General features: G+C 48.6%; 1 protein-coding gene across 11 annotated transcripts in view; it reads left to right on the top strand.

The window, feature by feature from the left end:
• Positions 1–19183, top strand: part of LOC113063454 (protein 4.1) — a 64866-nt gene that overhangs the window by 25169 nt on the left and 20514 nt on the right. For all 11 annotated transcript variants that reach the window (XM_026233865.1, XM_026233867.1, XM_026233866.1 and 8 more), the window contains exons 7-13: positions 8949–9024; positions 9129–9347; positions 10226–10313; positions 11781–11933; positions 12029–12126; positions 12292–12464; positions 16162–16247. In XM_026233865.1, the coding sequence (XP_026089650.1) occupies positions 8949–9024; positions 9129–9347; positions 10226–10313; positions 11781–11933; positions 12029–12126; positions 12292–12464; positions 16162–16247 (893 nt within the window). The remainder of the gene's footprint in view (positions 1–8948; positions 9025–9128; positions 9348–10225; positions 10314–11780; positions 11934–12028; positions 12127–12291; positions 12465–16161; positions 16248–19183) is intronic.

Genomic DNA, 19183 nt, shown 5'->3' with positions numbered 1-19183 from the left:
TGAAGTGTGCCATTGTTTGTCAGGTGCAGTGGATGTGAAACACACACACACACACACACAGGTGAATCAGACTCTTCTCTGTTGTCATGACTCAGTCTGCGTCTGGAGGAGAGCTGAAAATAGAAAAACAGGACAGACTGAGAGAGAGAGAGCGAGAGGAAGGACACATCTATAAAAACAGCAGCTGTGTCCTCGTTTTCAGACACTTACTGAAAGAATGAGATTGACTTGGCTGCGTCCTGACCTCTGACCTCTCTCCAGCATACTCCACTCATTCTGTCTGTGTAGTGAGTGAACCCGTGGATTAAATTCACCTCATTTCCTTCCTCCGACCCAGCACTTCTTCAGCCGTCTGGCTTCTGGACGATTGGTGATTTGTTAGTGCTGTGATTGGGCTCCAGAGCAATCATTACTGCTTGACCAGAGAACCAACATCTGACATATGAGCAGGGTGTTATAGGAGAACTGTCGTGTGGAAAGAGGACCAGAGAGAGCAATTCGCGGAGCAAATATTGTCTTTAATGTTCAAACTCAGGAGCTTCAGATTATTAGGGAATGCAAACAGAAAAAAGCCCAAAGGGCAAAACTGGAACCAAAACTCGACTTTGTTCAAAAGGAGAAAGCAAAAGCCACCGGCCGCCCCGGCGGATTGAGTACGGTGGACAGCTCCGCAACCTCGCAGTAGAGAGGGAGAGATCAGCAGGTCAGGAGACGAGCAGCGGCTAAACTTCCAGGCTCACACACACAGCACCCCGAACAAACAGGACTAAGACTGGGACAAAACGACAGGGAACAAGACATACCAGTTAAGCGTATTTAGGGGAATAATCTGGCAAGGCAGGTAGGGAGGAAAGGGAAAGATGTAGGAGTGTTAATCAGAGGAGAAGAGGAAACAGGTGCGGGAAGCCAAGCGCGAAGAGTAGCGCAATGAGGAGCAGCTGAAGGAGATTAACGAGAGAAGAAAGATTAGTGCAAAGAGAAGAGAAGAAAAAGCATCAGAGAGGGGAGGGGAAAAGGGGAAAGGGAACCAGGATCATGACAGTGCCCCCGCCTCAACGAGCGCCTCCTGGCGCTCCCAAGGGGGAAGCCTGGCGGGAGCGGAGGAAATCATCAATAAGCGAATGGTCCAGAACGTCCCGGGAGGGGATCCAACTTCTCTCCTCGGGGCCATAACCCTCCCAGTCCACTAGGTACTGTCGACCCCGCCCCCGGCGGCGGACGTCCAATAATCTACGAACCCTGTAGACAGGGGATCCCTCAACCTGAACGGGGGGGGTGGAAGACCGGGGTGGGGCGCGGATAACCGGTTTAATGCAAGACACATGAAAAACAGGATGGACACGACGGAGATTGGGAGGGAGTTGGAGGCGGACCGCGACAGGACTAATAATCTTAGAAACTCGAAACGGCCCAACGAAACGAGGGGTCAATTTGCGTGAGATCGACTGGAGGGGCAGGTTAAGAGTAGACAGCCAAACCCTTTGACCGCAAATATATCTAGGGCTCTTGACTCGGCGGCGATTAGCGATACGTAGGGTCCGGTCTCTAAAACGGCAAAGAGCGGATCTGACCCTCCTCCAGGTACGCTTACAGCGCTGAACGAACGCCTGAGCCGACGGGACGTTGGACTCCGAGTCCTTGCACGAGAACAGGGGTGGCTGATAACCGAGACTAGCTTGAAAAGGGGATAGCCCAGTGGCCGAGGACGGGAGCGAATTATGAGCATATTCAGCCCAAGGGAGCTGTTCAGACCATGATGCTGGGTTGCGAAACGCAAGACTACGTAATATGCGGCCGATGGTCTGATTGGCTCGTTCGGCCTGACCATTAGTCTGAGGATGGAAACCGGACGAGAGGCTAGCGGATGCACCGATTAAACGGCAGAACTCCTTCCAGAACTGCGAAGCGAATTGTGGACCTCTATCAGAGACGACATCAGAAGGTAGACCATGTAGCTTAAAAACATTCTCAACGACAGTCTGGGCGGTCTCCTTGGCGGAGGGGAGCTTGGGTAAAGGAATAAAATGCGCTGCTTTAGAGAAGCGGTCGATGACAGTGAGGATAACGGTATTTCCAGCCGACGGGGGAAGACCCGAAATGAAATCAAGGGCGATATGGGACCACGGGCGTGAGGGAATGGGGAGGGGTCTAAGAAGGCCGGCCGGAGGGGAGTTACCAGATTTCGTCTGTGCGCACACCGCGCAGGCGGCTACAAAACTACGAGTGTCCCGTTCGCGGGAGGGCCACCAGAACCGTTGGCCTATGGAAGCCAGGGTGCCCCTAACGCCGGGATGGGCAGCTAATTTGGACGTATGAGCCCACTGGAGGACAGCCGGACGGACGGATGCAGGGACGAAAAGAAGATTAGAGGGGCATCGACGGGGAGTGGCGGAGTGAGAAAGAGCTCGTTTGACTAGTCTCTCGATTCCCCAGATGGCCGCACCAATCACACGCCCCTCGGGGATAACGGGAACGCGTGACTCGGAGCACTCTGAGGAATCGAAGAGGCGGGACAGAGCATCAGGCTTGACGTTCTTCGAGCCGGGTCGGTAGGAAATAGAAAAGTCGAAACGGGTGAAAAATAATGCCCAACGAGCCTGACGGGCACTCAACCTCCTCGCTGAACGAATATATTCGAGATTCCTGTGATCCGTCCATACCAAGAAAGGAACGCAGGAACCTTCTAGCCACTGACGCCATTCACTTAGCGCGAGGCGGATAGCGAGTAGTTCACGATTACCCACGTCGTAATTACGCTCGGAGGGAGTTAGTCGGTGCGAGAAAAAAGCGCAGGGGTGGATCTGACCATCGGAGGCAGACCGCTGGGAGAGTATAGCTCCAACGCCTACTTCGGACGCGTCAACCTCGACTATGAACTGTTTGGAGGGGTCAGGGGTCATTAGGATGGGAGCGGACGTGAAAAGGGTCTTCAGGCGGTCAAAAGCGCGCTGGGCGGACTCGGTCCATTCAAAACTGGACTTGACAGAGGTAAGGGCGGTTAGGGGCGCGGCGACCTGACTGTAGTTGCAAATGAAGCGGCGGTAAAAATTGGCGAACCCCAAGAAACGCTGCAAGGCGACGCGAGAATCAGGAACTGGCCAGTCAATTACCGCCTTAACCTTAGCGGGGTCCATGCTAATGCCCTCCCCTGAAATAACCGATCCCAAAAAGGTGACCGAGCGCGCGTGAAAGCAGCATTTCTCCGCTTTGACGAACAGCCTATTCTCGAGAAGCCTTTGAAGAACGCGGCGAACCTGCTGGACGTGCACCTGGAGGGAGGGCGAGAAGATAAGAATGTCATCTAGATAGACGAAAACAAATATATTTAGCATGTCTCTAAGAACATCATTTACCAACGCCTGAAAAACCGCGGGGGCGTTTACGAGGCCGAACGGGAGAACGCGATACTCAAAGTGCCCAAGGGGCGTGTTAAACGCGGTCTTCCATTCATCCCCCTCCTTTATGCGAATTAAGTGATAGGCGTTGCGAAGGTCCAACTTCGTGAAGAATTTGGCGCCCTGCAAGACCTCAAAGGCCGATGACATGAGGGGTAATGGATAACGGTTCTTAATAGTTATCTCGTTAAGGCCCCGATAGTCTATACAGGGGCGCAAGGAACCATCCTTCTTCTTAACGAAGAAGAACCCGGCGCCCGCGGGAGAGGATGAGGGAACTATGGTACCTGCGTCCAGGGACTCCGATAGATATTTTTCAAGAGCTTCGCGTTCTAGCCTCGACAGGGAATACAGTCTACCACGAGGTGGCGTAGTGCCCGGGAGAAGGTCGATGCTACAGTCATAAGGGCGGTGAGGGGGGAGAGAAGCGGCCCGCGAACGACTGAAAACCATCCGCAGATCGTGATACTCCTCCGGCACCCCAGACAAATCCCCTGGATCTTCCTGAAACACAGAGACAGAGGATACAGGAGGAATAGCAGAGGTTAAACAGTTGACATGACAAGACACATTCCAAGAGAGGATGGTACCCCTTATCCAGTTAATCTGGGGATTATGAAGTACTAGCCAGGGATGCCCTAAAACTACTGGGAAATAAGGAGAATGAAAAGTTAAAAAGGATATGGTCTCACGGTGGTTACCGGAGATAGTGAGTGTTAAGGGTGGAGTCTCATGGTTAACCCTCGGGAGAGAGCTTCCATCTAGAGCAAATAGGGGAGAGGGTGCATCTAACTCCATCAGGGGAATACCTTGCGCACGAGCCCATGACTCATCCACGAAATTGCCCTCGGCCCCGGAGTCAATCAGAGCCCTGCAGGAGGCAGAGGAGCCAGGCCAGCGAAGATGGATCGAGAAGGTGGTGCAGGAGTTAGGAGGAGAGACTAGAGTGGTTGCGCTCGCCAGAAGCCCTCCCCTCACTGACGAGCTCTGTCTTTTAACGGACACACGGCGACAAAATGCGCAGGTGAAGCGCAATACATGCAGAGTCGATTGACCACTCTTCGTTCTCGCTCTGCAGCGGAAATGCGGATGCCGCCCAGTTGCATGGCCTCAGGTTCAGAGGAGGGAAGTGCCAGGGGATCGGCGGGCGGAGGGGCCAGTAGGGCGGACTCCAGACCCCGAGCGCGGCGGCGCTGGTCAAAACGCTTCTCGATGCGTAAGGCCAAGTCGATCAGTGCATCCAGGCGAGTAGGGACCTCCCTGGACAATATCTCATCCCTTATACCCCCGTGGAGCCCCTCCAGAAAACGAGCGAGCAGCGCCGGTTCATTCCAGCCACAGGAGGTTGCCAGAGTGCGGAACTCGATAGAAAAGTCTGTAACTGAGCGCTTACCCTGGCGCAGAGAAGACAAGAGGCGGGAGGCCTCCTCCCCGTAGACAGACCGGTCGAAGACACGGATCATCTCCTCCTTGAAGAGGGAAAAACGCTCGACACACACAGCCCTTGACTCCCAGACTGCCGTTCCCCACTGGCGAGCCCGTCCGGAGAGGAGAGAGATAACGTAGGCGATCCTGGCCCTGTCCCCAGAATAGGTTGACGGCTGGAGGGAAAACACAACCTCGCATTGGATTAAAAATGAACGGCACTGGGTGGGCTCACCGGAATAGCACGGCGGGTTGTTAATGCGAGGCTCCGTGGAGTGAACGGATCCGGACAGGGCTGGCGGATTGAGACTACACTGGTGGAGTTGTCTAGCCAGATCCGTCACCTGAGCCGCCAGCGTCTCCACGGCCTGTCTGGCGGCCGATAATTCCTCCTCGTGTTTACCCAGCATAACTCCCTGGATCTCGACGGCCGTCTGTATCGGATGCTCTCCTGCTGGGTCCATCATGGCCAGATTATTCTGTCGTGTGGAAAGAGGACCAGAGAGAGCAATTCGCGGAGCAAATATTGTCTTTAATGTTCAAACTCAGGAGCTTCAGATTATTAGGGAATGCAAACAGAAAAAAGCCCAAAGGGCAAAACTGGAACCAAAACTCGACTTTGTTCAAAAGGAGAAAGCAAAAGCCACCGGCCGCCCCGGCGGATTGAGTACGGTGGACAGCTCCGCAACCTCGCAGTAGAGAGGGAGAGATCAGCAGGTCAGGAGACGAGCAGCGGCTAAACTTCCAGGCTCACACACACAGCACCCCGAACAAACAGGACTAAGACTGGGACAAAACGACAGGGAACAAGACATACCAGTTAAGCGTATTTAGGGGAATAATCTGGCAAGGCAGGTAGGGAGGAAAGGGAAAGATGTAGGAGTGTTAATCAGAGGAGAAGAGGAAACAGGTGCGGGAAGCCAAGCGCGAAGAGTAGCGCAATGAGGAGCAGCTGAAGGAGATTAACGAGAGAAGAAAGATTAGTGCAAAGAGAAGAGAAGAAAAAGCATCAGAGAGGGGAGGGGAAAAGGGGAAAGGGAACCAGGATCATGACAAGAACCAGCTAAAAATCAACACTTGACATTAATCATAATCATTTCAACAAATGATTTATTTTAAAATGAAATAAAAAAACTAACTTAAACGTATTTCCTTTCAACTAGTTGCCAACACATTTTTTTCATATAGAGTTAAAATAACTAAAATATAAAGTGTAAAATAAAAGACTGAAATATGAGCTATACAGACATTTGAAAATTAAACTAAAACACAACTAAATGATGGTTTAAAATTAAAATAGAAAATATAAGATTCTAATTTAAAATATGAATGAATAATAATAGTATAAATACTAAAAGCTCAAAAAACACTTTTTTTAGATGCAAGGTCCAGAGCACATGAAAAGCATATTGCAGTCAAAATAAACAAATTTTTCCAAGTGCAGTTTACATTTGCTAAGCAGTCTCATTTAAAATAAGTATTTTGCCCCAATGTGTTCAGAACGTTTGTAATGTGAGGTGTGTCATTAATGAAGAAGACACTTGTTCATTTCTTCCTCGTCTTTCTCATCTGTCTCTCTAGTGTTTCCTCATTTCTCAGATTAATTTTTCAGTCATGTTTAGATATCAGCATGGACTGGTCATGTGACTTAATCTCACCATCTTCAAAAACTCTGACCCACACAACATCAACTGTCTTCAGTTTTCACCTGTGTGTGTCGTGATTGGTTAGCTGGGCCGGTGTGTGTGTCGTGATTGGTTAGCTGGGCCGCTGTGTGTGTCGTGATTGGTTAGCTGGGGCCGGTGTGTGTGTCGTGATTGGTTAGCTGGGCCGGTGTGTGTGTCGTGATTGGTTAGCTGGGCCGGTGTGTGTGTCGTGATTGGTTAGCTGGGCCGGTGTGTGTGTCGTGATTGGTTAGCTGGGCCGGTGTGTGTGTCGTGATTGGTTAGCTGGGCCGATGTGTGTGTCGTGATTGGTTAGCTGGGCCGGTGTGTGTGTGTCGTGATTGGTTAGCTGGGCCGGTGTGTGTGTCGTGATTGGTTAGCTGGGCCGGTGTGTGTGTGTCGTGATTGGTTAGCTGGGCCGGTGTGTGTGTGTGTCGTGATTGGTTAGCTGGGGCCGGTGTGTGTGTCGTGATTGGTTAGCTGGGCCGGTGTGTGTGTCGTGATTGGTTAGCTGGGGCCGGTGTGTGTGTCGTGATTGGTTAGCTGGGCCGGTGTGTGTGTGTCGTGATTGGTTAGCTGGGGCCGGTGTGTGTGTCGTGATTGGTTAGCTGGGCCGGTGTGTGTGTCGTGATTGGTTAGCTGGGCCGGTGTGTGTGTCGTGATTGGTTAGCTGGGCCGGTGTGTGTGTCGTGATTGGTTAGCTGGGGCCGGTGTGTGTGTCGTGATTGGTTAGCTGGGGCCGGTGTGTGTGTCGTGATTGGTTAGCTGGGCCGGTGTGTGTGTCGTGATTGGTTAGCTGGGCCGGTGTGTGTGTCGTGATTGGTTAGCTGGGCCGGTGTGTGTGTCGTGATTGGTTAGCTGGGGCCGGTGTGTGTGTCGTGATTGGTTAGCTGGGGCCGGTGTGTGTGTCGTGATTGGTTAGCTGGGGCCGGTGTGTGTGTCGTGATTGGTTAGCTGGGCCGGCATGTGTGTGTCGTGATTGGTTAGCTGGGCCGGCGTGTGTGTGTCGTGATTGGTTAGCTGGGCCGGTGTGTGTGTCGTGATAGGTTAGCTGGGCCGGTGTGTGTGTGTGTCGTGATAGGTTAACTGGGCCGGTGTGTGTGTGTGTCGTGATTGGTTAGCTGGGGCCGATGTGTGTGTCGTGATTGGTTAGCTGGGCCGGTGTGTGTGTCGTGATTGGTTAGCTGGGGCCGATGTGTGTGTCGTGATTGGTTAGCTGGGGCCGATGTGTGTGTCGTGATTGGTTAGCTGGGCCGGCGTGTGTGTCGTGATTGGTTAGCTGGGGCCGATGTGTGTGTCGTGATTGGTTAGCTGGGCCGATGTGTGTGTCGTGATTGGTTAGCTGGGCCGGTGTGTGTGTCGTGATTGGTTAGCTGGGCCGGTGTGTGTGTCGTGATTGGTTAGCTGGGCCGGTGTGTGTGTCGTGATTGGTTAGCTGGGCCGGCGTGTGTGTGTCGTGATTGGTTAGCTGGGCCGGCGTGTGTGTGTCGTGATTGGTTAGCTGGGCCGGTGTGTGTGTCGTGATAGGTTAGCTGGGCCGGTGTGTGTGTCGTGATAGGTTAGCTGGGCCGGTGTGTGTGTGTGTCGTGATTGGTTAGCTGGGGCCGATGTGTGTGTCGTGATTGGTTAGCTGGGCCGGTGTGTGTGTCGTGATTGGTTAGCTGGGGCCGATGTGTGTGTCGTGATTGGTTAGCTGGGGCCGATGTGTGTGTCGTGATTGGTTAGCTGGGCCGGCGTGTGTGTGTCGTGATTGGTTAGCTGGGGCCGATGTGTGTGTCGTGATTGGTTAGCTGGGCCGATGTGTGTGTCGTGATTGGTTAGCTGGGCCGGTGTGTGTGTCGTGATTGGTTAGCTGGGCCGGTGTGTGTGTCGTGATTGGTTAGCTGGGCCGATGTGTGTGTCGTGATTGGTTAGCTGGGCCGATGTGTGTGTCGTGATTGGTTAGCTGGGCCGGTGTGTGTGTCGTGATTGGTTAGCTGGGCCGGTGTGTGTGTCGTGATTGGCAACACTCGATGCCTGCTCTGGAAATGTCATGCCCCTTACCATAGCTGCCTGAAGTGGGCTTCAGTGTAAATATTGTCAAAATCAAACCAATTTGAGCTTGATTTAAACTCGGATGATTGTAACAACTCTAAGCTCGTCTGTCTTGGGAAAGCTAGTGTGTCTCTGACATAGTGATAACACTCATCTCTACCAGGTCTCGTCCCATTCATCCATCTTTGTGACATCACAAATCTCTGATAATGTGTTGTAGTCCAAACGAGTCGTTCGTTGTAGTTTTTGAAAAGTGATTTCTGTTAAATAAAGTATCTCCTTTTGAACTGGACTTTGAGCTCTGTAACTTTGCAGATCTTTTTTAAGCTCAAACAGCAACATTACAGACTAGAGTTGAAAAAGTGAGAAAGCATAATAGCACACCTTTAATCAGCTCTGGTTCTCTTTCTCTGTGTGTGTTTCACATCAGACTCGCAGTGGCAGTTCACGTTCAGTGTGAAGTTTTACCCTCTGGACCCGTCCCAGCTGACTGAGGACATAACGAGGTACAGAAGCTGGTCTCCACCGGCCGCATGGTTTCTTCTTCATCTGTTGGTCGCACTGAAAGACTGCAGGTGTGTGTCTCACAGTTTGTCTCCGGTCTCTGCAGGTATCTGCTGTGTCTCCAGCTGAGGCAGGACATCTCCTCGGGCCGGCTGCCCTGCTCCTTCGTCACACACGCTCTGCTGGGCTCCTACACCCTGCAGGCGGAGCTGGGGGACCACGACCCCGACGAGCATCGGCTGGACTACATCTCAGACTTCCAGTTCGCCCCCAACCAGACCAAGGAGCTGGAGGAGAAGGTGGTGGAGCTGCACAAGTCCCACAGGTCTGACTACAGACATCCCTAACGTGTCTGTTATTCAGTTTGATCAAATTTAACATCATGAAGTATTGCGTAAGTCTTCGTGGTCATTATAAGAGGTTTCAAACTGGGGAACAGGAATCACAGTAGAGCTTAAGGTTCAAATGGGATGTGATTTCATTCATTAAATGTGAGTCCAAACGTGACACTGTTTCTACAGATCTGCAGTTTCTGAGCCATCAGTGAATAATGCACAGATGTGTCAAGTGTCTACTGTTGATGAATCATGACAGCGTTTACTTGATCATGTCATGTGTTGTGGATGGTTGTTTGATCCCCTCATCTGTTTCAATAACATACAGATATTTCTCACTCTATTTGGGGCTTATTATTAAAAGTCTCTCATTATGCATCTTCTTTTTGGATCTTATTACTTGGGCTATGCAATAAGCTGTATCCTGTCATAGGAAGGAAATACCAAGAACATTATTTAACCCATTTGATACGTAGATTTCACTAGTATCTGCAAAATAATCAGTTTATTGCCTTTCTTTAAACAAAGTATTATTTCAGACAAATCCAATATCACTCAAGTATTTTGTATGTAATGATATATTAGTACACCGATTTCAATACATATTTAACCCTATAGTTACCCTGTTTAATTAAGCTGTATTTTAATTTGTGTCCTGTTTGGAAGATTAATTTGTGGAGGTCTTTCACTTTAGAAACTTTGCAGTCTGTGGATTTTAAATGTAAGGTAATAACTGAAACAGATTGATTGTGACGTCACTAGTGGAGTCAGGTCTGTCTCAGCAGCAGGAATATCTGTGTGAATCAGTCGTCCAGACACAAGAGAGGTCTGCTCCGTGCTCATGACCCCAGTCTCCTATCTCCTCCAGGGGAATGACTCCAGCCCAATCAGACGCCCAGTTTCTGGAGAATGCCAAGAAGCTGTCCATGTACGGTGTAGACCTGCATCACGCCAAGGTAAAACATCTCCAGATCTCAGCATCTGTACTCATCAGTCCACAGCAGACCACTCCTCATCAAGCACACATTACATCCCTGACCACTGTTAGCATTAGATCTGTGATCTGCTGACCTCTAGACCGGACGCGAGCAGCGAGACTCAAACACTCACTGTGTGTGTTAGTGTGTGTACGGCAGCGAGAGCACGCTGGAGTCTGGGAAAAATATTCTGTTGCCATTTTTAAAGCTTCACAGGAAGACCAGCTCTCCAGCTCTATCCCTGTGGGACTGATAGCAGTCTGTAGCCCAAACTGTGTGTGTGTGTGTGTGTGTGTGTGTGTTTCTGAAGACTGAAGGTGCAGCTTGTGATGTTCAGTTCACTTCAGCTCAGCTCAGACTGGAGAATCTCATGACCTTAAGGACTGACACATGGTGCTGTATTAGTCAGGTTATCATCCTCAACTAACACTAAAACACTGGAGAAAAGTGCATTGCTGGAAATAAACTAAATAAGATAAAAACATAAATGTGTGTGTGTGTGTGTACACATATACATATGAATTTCAATTAGTTTAACTTGATGTACTAACATTTTAATAAAAATAATACAACTACTTTGACATATTTGAAAAAACAAAAGCTAATAAAAGAAAAAGTTAACCACAATTAAAATGAAAACGGAAAAATAAAAATAAAATGCTAAATATTAATAAAAATTCATGCAAGCATTGTGACCTTGAAGGACTGATTGATGGTGTGTTAGCCAGTTATTGTATATTATTATATATTATATACAACTAAAACATGAAAAACACCTTTCATTAGTTATGAAAATTAAACTGAAAAAATAAAACTATTGACATAATATTCTAAATATGAATATAAAACTATAGTAGTGCATCAGAGGTAGTGACATGAGACTGGTGTGGTCTAGTTCAGTGAGTGTGTATCAGACGTGCAGGGAATGTTGTCCATGGCTAATCAGCTCTAATGCTAGCTCTGTGTTCCTGTGTAGTGTTCACACTGAGGCTCTAGCTCACATTTACAGCACACACTTGTGATCCAGAACATGTTACAATGAGAAAACAGACCCCGTCGTCTTTACACACAAATCATTTCTTACATGTTGATGTGGTTTTGACCTGTGAATCTCTATAGAGGCTGAGGCTCGGGGTCAGAGGTCACTGGAGACCTGTGGCTTTCAGCACTTCCTGAAGCGCTGATGTGTGAGAGATCAGATGTGTTAGTGTTAAAAGAGCTCTACAGCTAACACAGACGGATCAATAATCAGTGCTCCACGGCCCAGAAGCCCCGTTTAGGAGGTTACATAAACAGATTCAGAGAAGTGCTGCAGGGCAGGAGTGTGTGATTGTGATTATATAGAGACTCTGGAAGTGTGACATCAGGTGGCAGCTTGGGGAATATCTCAAAGATCTGAGACTCATTCAGCTTTTACTGATGTTTCCATGTCCTCTCTTTTCCCAGGACTCTGATGGAGTGGATATCATGCTGGGAGTGTGTGCAAACGGTCTGTTAATCTATAAGGACCGTCTGCGGATAAACCGCTTTGCTTGGCCCAAAATCCTCAAGATCTCTTACAAACGCAGTAACTTCTACATCAAGATCCGTCCGGGAGAGGTAAAGGAGTGTGAGGCTGACGGTTGTCTCTGTGTCTGTAGTGCTGATGTTGATGTGTGTGTGTGTGTGTGTGTGTGTGTGTGTGTGTGTGTCAGGCCGAGCAGTTCGAGAGCACCGTGGGCTTCAAGCTGCCCAACCACCGGGCCGCCAAAAGAGTTTGGAAAGTGTGCGTCGAGCACCACACCTTCTTCAGGTAAACTGGCGATAAATCTTCTTTTATTAGAATTAAATCATTTTCTCCAACTGTTGGTCGCATTTTCTGCCAGTTTGTGGATAGATGTCAGTAATAGATGACATCAGTGTGTGTGTGTGAGTGTGTGTGTGCTCTGAGCGCTGCTGTCTCTCTCTCTGTACACAGGCTGGTTTCTCCTGAGCAGTCCACCAAGACTAAGTTCCTGACGCTGGGCTCTAAGTTCCGCTACAGCGGGAGAACACAGGCTCAGACGCGTCAGGCCAGCTCCCTCATCGACCGGCCCGCGCCGTACTTCCAGCGCACCTCCAGCAAACGCCTCTCGCGCAGTCTTGATGGAGGTACAGCACTTCACCCTCACAGGAACACTAAACGAAAGCAGCTAGTCTGGTCCACGTTCAGAGCTGGAGTCAGACACACCACCGTTTCAATAACACTTCACATCTTAAAGTCTCATTTCGCTTCACACGTGTGTTCTTTTAATGGGATGTGCAATACATCTTTCATTTTTATACCTTTCCACATTTTGACGAATATCAATTTTGCAATTGTTAAAAGGTTAAAAAAGAAGTTGGGGGGGGGGGACGACGAAAGCTTACTTTGGGTTAGATTGTTAGCGGAGACATGCTAACGAGAGCCTCCAGTGTTTGAGTGTATCGAGCAGATGACGGACTAAAACACATCTGATGTCTGGAACTGGCTTCACAGAGGACAAACACACACTGCAGTTTAAAATCAAGCGCTGTCTGAGTTATGGGACGAGAAGGGGATTTAGATTGAAGTGTAAGCTGAACTTTTAATATTCAGCAGAATTATCACAATAATGTCCCTAATATTTGATGTCCAGCCAGCTCTATTGGAGACAGACTGCAGGCCGTGGTTCAGCGGTGTCTGCTCTCACACAAACACACACAGGAAGTCTTTATCTGCTTCACAAGCGTTTAGAGAGGAGCTGAGGCGCAGCGCTGTTCTCTTCAGCTCAGAGGAGCAGAACACAAGCGTGACTCAGCCTGTTTATCACTCCACAACGCTTCCAGGTTATGAACTCTCTATCTGCAGCAGATCTGTGTGTGTGTGTGTGTGTGTGTGTGTGTGTGTGAGTAAGAGCTGAATCCGCTGCAGCAGTCCCTGTGAAGAAGACATTAATGAACTCTTGTGTTAAAGTGCAGTGCGGTTCCTGTGGGGTGAAGCACAGTCCCTCCATCAGTTGAGCTTCTCTCAGCGATGAGGCGTCATCACATCAGATCAGAGACACCACAAACCAAACACACAGCATTGTACAGGTCACATGTGAAAGTTGTGAAATGTGAACAATAAATGAAAACAGGCACATCATTACCAGTAAACTTGATCCGTGTGTTTCTACTGGGAAGACTGAGGAAGAGTGTGTCCCAGTGTCAGTGTGACAGACAGACTCCTGCTGGACCACAGACGTCATACAAGACTCCACCTTTCTCCTGATTTCAGATCCAGAGCATGCCTTGAGCAGGAGGTTTGTTCAGCAGTGAGTGTTTCTCTGTGATGATGGGAGAGCGATGCTGATGCTGGAGAATCAAACTGAGTCACAGTCCCTTTAATGACCCTGTTTCTGGTTAGTAAGTGTCTGTCAGCGTTCTCCTGGTTTAGAGGACAGTGTTGATGCTTCTCTCAGTACTGCTGTGAGCATCAATAATCCATTATAACACTCAAGAGACCGCATCCTCATGAGTTGGGATGTAAACCCGCATCGATTGATGTGCAGCCGCTGATGAAAGCTTCGGAGAATCTGATTCCCAGCTCCTCTCCATTAGAATGACCCTGTTTTTCCTCCTGCTGGGAATCCGTTCAGGGCCGTGTAGTTTTGACGAGGGTGAGATCGCCCCCTGGTGGACGTGTGGGGATCTGCTGGTGCCCCAGATCTGCAGCGTCTCAGAGCGGTCACAGAGAGACCTGATGAGACGGACGTCCCAGCAGCACAGGCTTCATTAGCCTACTTTCCCACAGATCAGAGCAGGTCATGCGGATGCGTGTTCATCTTCTTCATCCTCAGGGTCCTGATGAAGAGCACTGCTGCAGCTGAATCTCATGCGCTGTAGTGCACCATCAGAAGTGTGTAGTGCTCCTCTGGCCTTCTAGAACACAGTCCCATAGGAGTGCTTACATGAAGCATATCCAGAGAGTGTGTGAGTGTGTGTGTGTCTGTGTGTGTGTGTGTCTTTGGATGTGAATGTCATTGGACCTCAAGGGCTTTTGAGTCCCAGCTGAGGTTTTGGCCATGTTTGGAGTTAACTGAGCACAGTGCAGTATATTGTATACTATTTTACTATTTTTTTTTTAGAATATGAAAGCAACATTAAATGCCTGAGCACATTTCTTGTATTTTTAATTCAGTAAACAGGGACCAGTTATGTTTATTTTATATGTAGTCACATTTGTGTTCCTTAAATCATGGAAATCTGATCAAGAAAGAGGAATATCTGGCTGATTTGAATCCTCTGACTGGGAATGAAGTTCTCGTTCTACACTACATATTTTGGCAGATGTAGTTGTCTGCAGAAGAAAGTTTCTCACGGGGCTGCGAGCTCATTTCTGTGTTTATATATAGTGACTTTATTGCCATCCAAATCCCGTGTGTTTCTCCCAGTTTCGGACTAAATGAGCTGTGTTTGACAGACGCTAAGGTCACGTGGTCTTTTAACTGCCGTCTGAATCCACATCTCTGAGTTTACAAGCAGAGATCCATCCAGAAGTCTCTTTGGAAACCATCTGTGACCACTGCCCAGTCCTGTAGAGTAACTCGCTCTCCTGTAATCTTACGCATGGACGCTTTCATTGCTCAAATACTGGACACGGTTCAGAAGAATACTACAGTGTGAGGACACAAGCGTGATCTTTCAAGAAGAAAAGAAACGAGAACAAAAACGTTTGAAATGGGTCATTATTGTAGAGTGCTATAATTATATAATTAATTATTAGACATTTATGTAAATTAGAGCTTGCACAAATTATTATTTTACTTGTCAAATGAGTAGTTGGATCAAACGTCTAACTTCATCTAAATAAGAGTTGGCATTAAATAATTTCTGCCAATTTCCACATTTTTTAAATCACATGCATCATTTTAAGAGATAAAATGCAAGACATTTATACCATAGTGCTTCAGTTTTTCCTATTCGTTTCATTTAAATAATCAAATAATAAACAGGCTATTATTGTCATTTGAATAACTACAGTATGAATGTATTAATTGTCCAAGCAGTAACAAAGCGTTGTGTTTACAGCTGACAGTCACGTGACTGATCATGTGAGAGTATTTACATCCATCCTGTTCCTGCTCAGGTGTTTATGAACCGATGTTTAATAAACTCATGATTTCCAAACGCAATGTTCAGCCGTACAGTGAGGTCACGGTTTCTACTGTAGACTCTTTTCTAATTTCTTTCAGAATTCTTCAGTAACAGCTTGAGGGAAAAATAAACATAAATGTGAGAAGATTTTATTTACTTGCATTTGATTAGTCAAGTAGTGAAATATTGCACATCTTCAGAATCCCACACCTGTTCAAACCTCTCTGATAAGTGTTCGAACATATGGACTACTAGCTAACAGTGTGTTTCTCTCTCTCTCTCTGTGTGTGTGTGTGTGTGTGTCTCTCTCTGTGTGTGTGTGTGTTTCTGTCTCTGTGTGTGTGTGTGTGTGTGTGTGTGTGTCTCTGTGTGTGTGTGTCTGTCTCTCTGTGTGTGTGTGTGTGTCTATGTGTGTGTGTGTGTGTGTGTGTGTGTGTGTGTGTGTGTGTGTGTCTGTCTGTCTCTGTATGTGTGTGTGTGTGTCTGTGTGTGTGTGTGTGTGTCTCTGTGTGTGTGTGTCTGTCTCTGTGTGTGTGTGTGTGTGTCTCTCTGTGTGTGTGTGTTTCTGTCTCTGTGTGTGTGTGTGTGTGTGTGTGTGTGTGTGTGTCTATGTGTCTCCCTGTGTGTGTGTGTGTGTGTGTGTCTCTGTGTGTGTGTGTGTGTGTCTCTGTGTCTCTGTGTGTGTCTCTGTGTGTGTGTGTGTGTGTGTCAGCTCCTGTGGTGAGTGTGTGTGATTACAGTCAGGCTGCAGGTGCTGGAGAGAACGGTCCGCCTCTGGAGCTCAACTCTGACTCTAAGGTGAGAAAGACTCTTCATCATCATCTTCATCACAGTCCTCAGCTCTACAGGAAGTGCTCTGGAACAATAACTAGATATAACCCCTGCTCAGATGTTAAACGGACAGACGCTTTCCCGTTTGTACCGCCATGAGTTTCTCTCTTAGGGTGTTTTATGAAAATACTCCCCATCCCCACCCCCCTCACTTTCTTTGTATTTATTCTGGTTTGTTTTGTAAAAATGAAAACTCAAGCTAACCCTTGAGTCATGCTCTTCATCTCCTGTAATAGACTGGGATCATCCTCAGTTTGGAGGCTCACACTGAGAACAATGCTCAGAGAAGCCCAGTCTGAGTCGTCTGCCACCCAGACGTGACATTTCCCTGTGCGTCAAAGGCTTGTATTCATGGCGTCTGAGAGCATTCCTGCTGTAACCCACAGCTCTCACATGAACAGAGTCTCTCACAGACGATGGAGGATGTTAGTGCTCCGAACACTCCTCCTGTCTGTGGAGCTGCCCTCAAACACACACAGCCAACTGTGTGACAATAACAGTGTTATCTAGCCCAGTACTGTGCTTCTGTGGCCACTGACATTATGATGTAGGTCCAGCCCAGTGAAGAGCGGTGATTGAGTTACTCTCGTTTAGGACGCTGGGATGCCTCTGTGTTTCTCTCAGGGCCTTTTCACACTCGATCTGAACCAGAGTTCACTTCCTCCGCTGTGACTGCGGTTTACCTGTGTAGCCAGGTCATGACTTCTTGTTGGGTTTTACTACCAAAACTAAAAAGAAGAATAAAACTAAGAAAGTCACGTCATTACTTCTGCGCTTAGCTGGATCACATTAGGCCAGATTACTACAGACTGAACTGAATCTACGTGAACCAGACTCAAGACTGAGTGTTTCTTAACCAAAAGAATTTAATCCTGACAGCTACAGACCTCAGAAATAGACCAACATGTCCTAACACCACTGGTTTTACTGCCAAGACTTGACACAGATCAGCACTTGTGGACCTGCAAAAGATAAAAAGACACAAAATGCGAGCTGCTCACTAAAGGCTGTTTTATAGTTATTCCACATTTATGATCGTACAGACTCTTACACATTAATAAACAGGAAAACTAGCATGTATTAAATTAGTTAATTAAGAAATTGAGTTTGAGCTGGGAAGCAGCTCTACAGAAGACAGAAGTGTAGAGTCAGTGTTGATTCAGTTCAGTTTCTCTCTCAGTGTTGGAGAGAGCAGCAGTCCAAGCAGATCCTCAAACTGATCCTCTCTTCCTCTTTACCACACATCCAGAGGAATCCTCTTCACACACTGTTTTTCGAGTTCAACTCCACCAACGTTAATCTGTTCTTCAGTTCGTGGCAGGTTCAGCGTTACGATTGGTCAGATCACCTGTCAATCAAACTCCCTGCAAAGGGTCAGTTATGAGACAAGTTCAATGTCATAATTTAACAATAGTGGCAGTGAGTTAAACTTAATATTACTGAATGCTAATATTTTTAGACTAAAGAAATGTTTTAGTTTGACAGATTAGTCTGGATTCTTTTAAACCAACGGTGAGCCTCACTCCAGACACACTTTCACTGCTCTCAGGCCAGCACAGGAAGCTCATCCAGACATCGAGTGTGAAAACACCCTCCTCTTTTCTCCTGAGCTTCTGCTCCAACACTCTGCAGCTTGTGTTGTCTGATGCTTGCCCACCCGCACACACACACACACACACACACACACTAGCACAGCCCTAAATATCAGAGTCTTTCCTCATGTGTCATCCCTCACACCCCGTCCTAGACTCGGCTCACTGACTAATGTTGTGTTTCTCTCTCCCTTTCTCTTTTCCCGTGCACTCCTCCATCTCTTTCTGCCATGCACATTCGTCTTCTGTTGCACCCATGCAGTCTCTCTTCATGTTCCCCTTCTCCCCGTCCTCCTCCACCCTCTCCTCCCTCCCGCCGACCCTCGACACCATCTCTGAGCTGGACGTGTTGTCGGACATCTCTGAGGACGAGCCTGACCTGCTCCTGGAGCCTGACTCGGAGCCGTCCCAGGACGCTAGCAGCTGCTCAGCTGTCTGTGGTGAGGGTGTGTCTTCACCCGAGGGTGTCCCAGGGTCTGGAGAGCCACCGGCCCCCTCAGCGCCCCGCTCCGCCCTGCCCCGGCTGGGTCTGGCCATGCTCCGCTTCTGTAAGGGTCTGCGTGTGCCCTGGCTGCTGGACGAGGACGGCTGCATCAGTCTGCCCTGTCTGCCGGAGGACTGCGCCGCTCTGCTGCTCCCCGCAGGACTGCACCGTCACCTGCCCCTCTCCTCCCCTTCCCTCCTGCCCTCTTTCCTGCTCATCTTCGCCGTCTTCCTCTCCGCCTGCCAGTCGGTGGCGCTGTCTCTGCTGCTGGCGCTGCCTCTGGCGCTGTCCCTGTGCTACCTGGAGCCGAAAGCACTCGCACGCTTCAGGTCAGCAGAGGTCACGGCTGAGATGACCTCTCCAGAGGAAATGCAGTGTGACCCTGCTGCCTAAAATGACCCCTGACCTCCCCGTTCCTGTGTCCATGTCTGCCTGCCTCCTAAACGCTACTGTGTGCATTCTGTTGCTGTTAGCCTTTCCCTCAGCCTTTAGCTCTTCTCTTCCAGTGGCAGATTTTCAGATTAGTCGCTGCGCTCTGATTCTAGCCGTTTAAGTCCGTAACATTCCAGTGGGACCCTCTTCATAGTCCACATCCTGTCTGAAAAACACTCTTCCCCCGTCTATTAGACCCGAACCCGAGCTTTAGTCTTACACTAAACAGCAGAGGTACAGGTATTATAGATTGGCCTCGGAGTTGGTTCTAATCCTTCAGGTGTTTTATAAGTGAAGAGTCCAGCCTGTAGACCAGCCTGTCCCAGAGCTCAGGGCTCACTCCAAATCACTTTGATTGGGGATTCAGGCCTTCCCATCATCCATTTCACCTTTTC

Source organism: Carassius auratus, chromosome 45, assembly GCF_003368295.1.
Source record: "Carassius auratus strain Wakin chromosome 45, ASM336829v1, whole genome shotgun sequence".
Classification (NCBI taxonomy): domain Eukaryota; kingdom Metazoa; phylum Chordata; class Actinopteri; order Cypriniformes; family Cyprinidae; genus Carassius; species Carassius auratus.
This window is presented reverse-complemented; position numbering and strand designations above follow the sequence as displayed.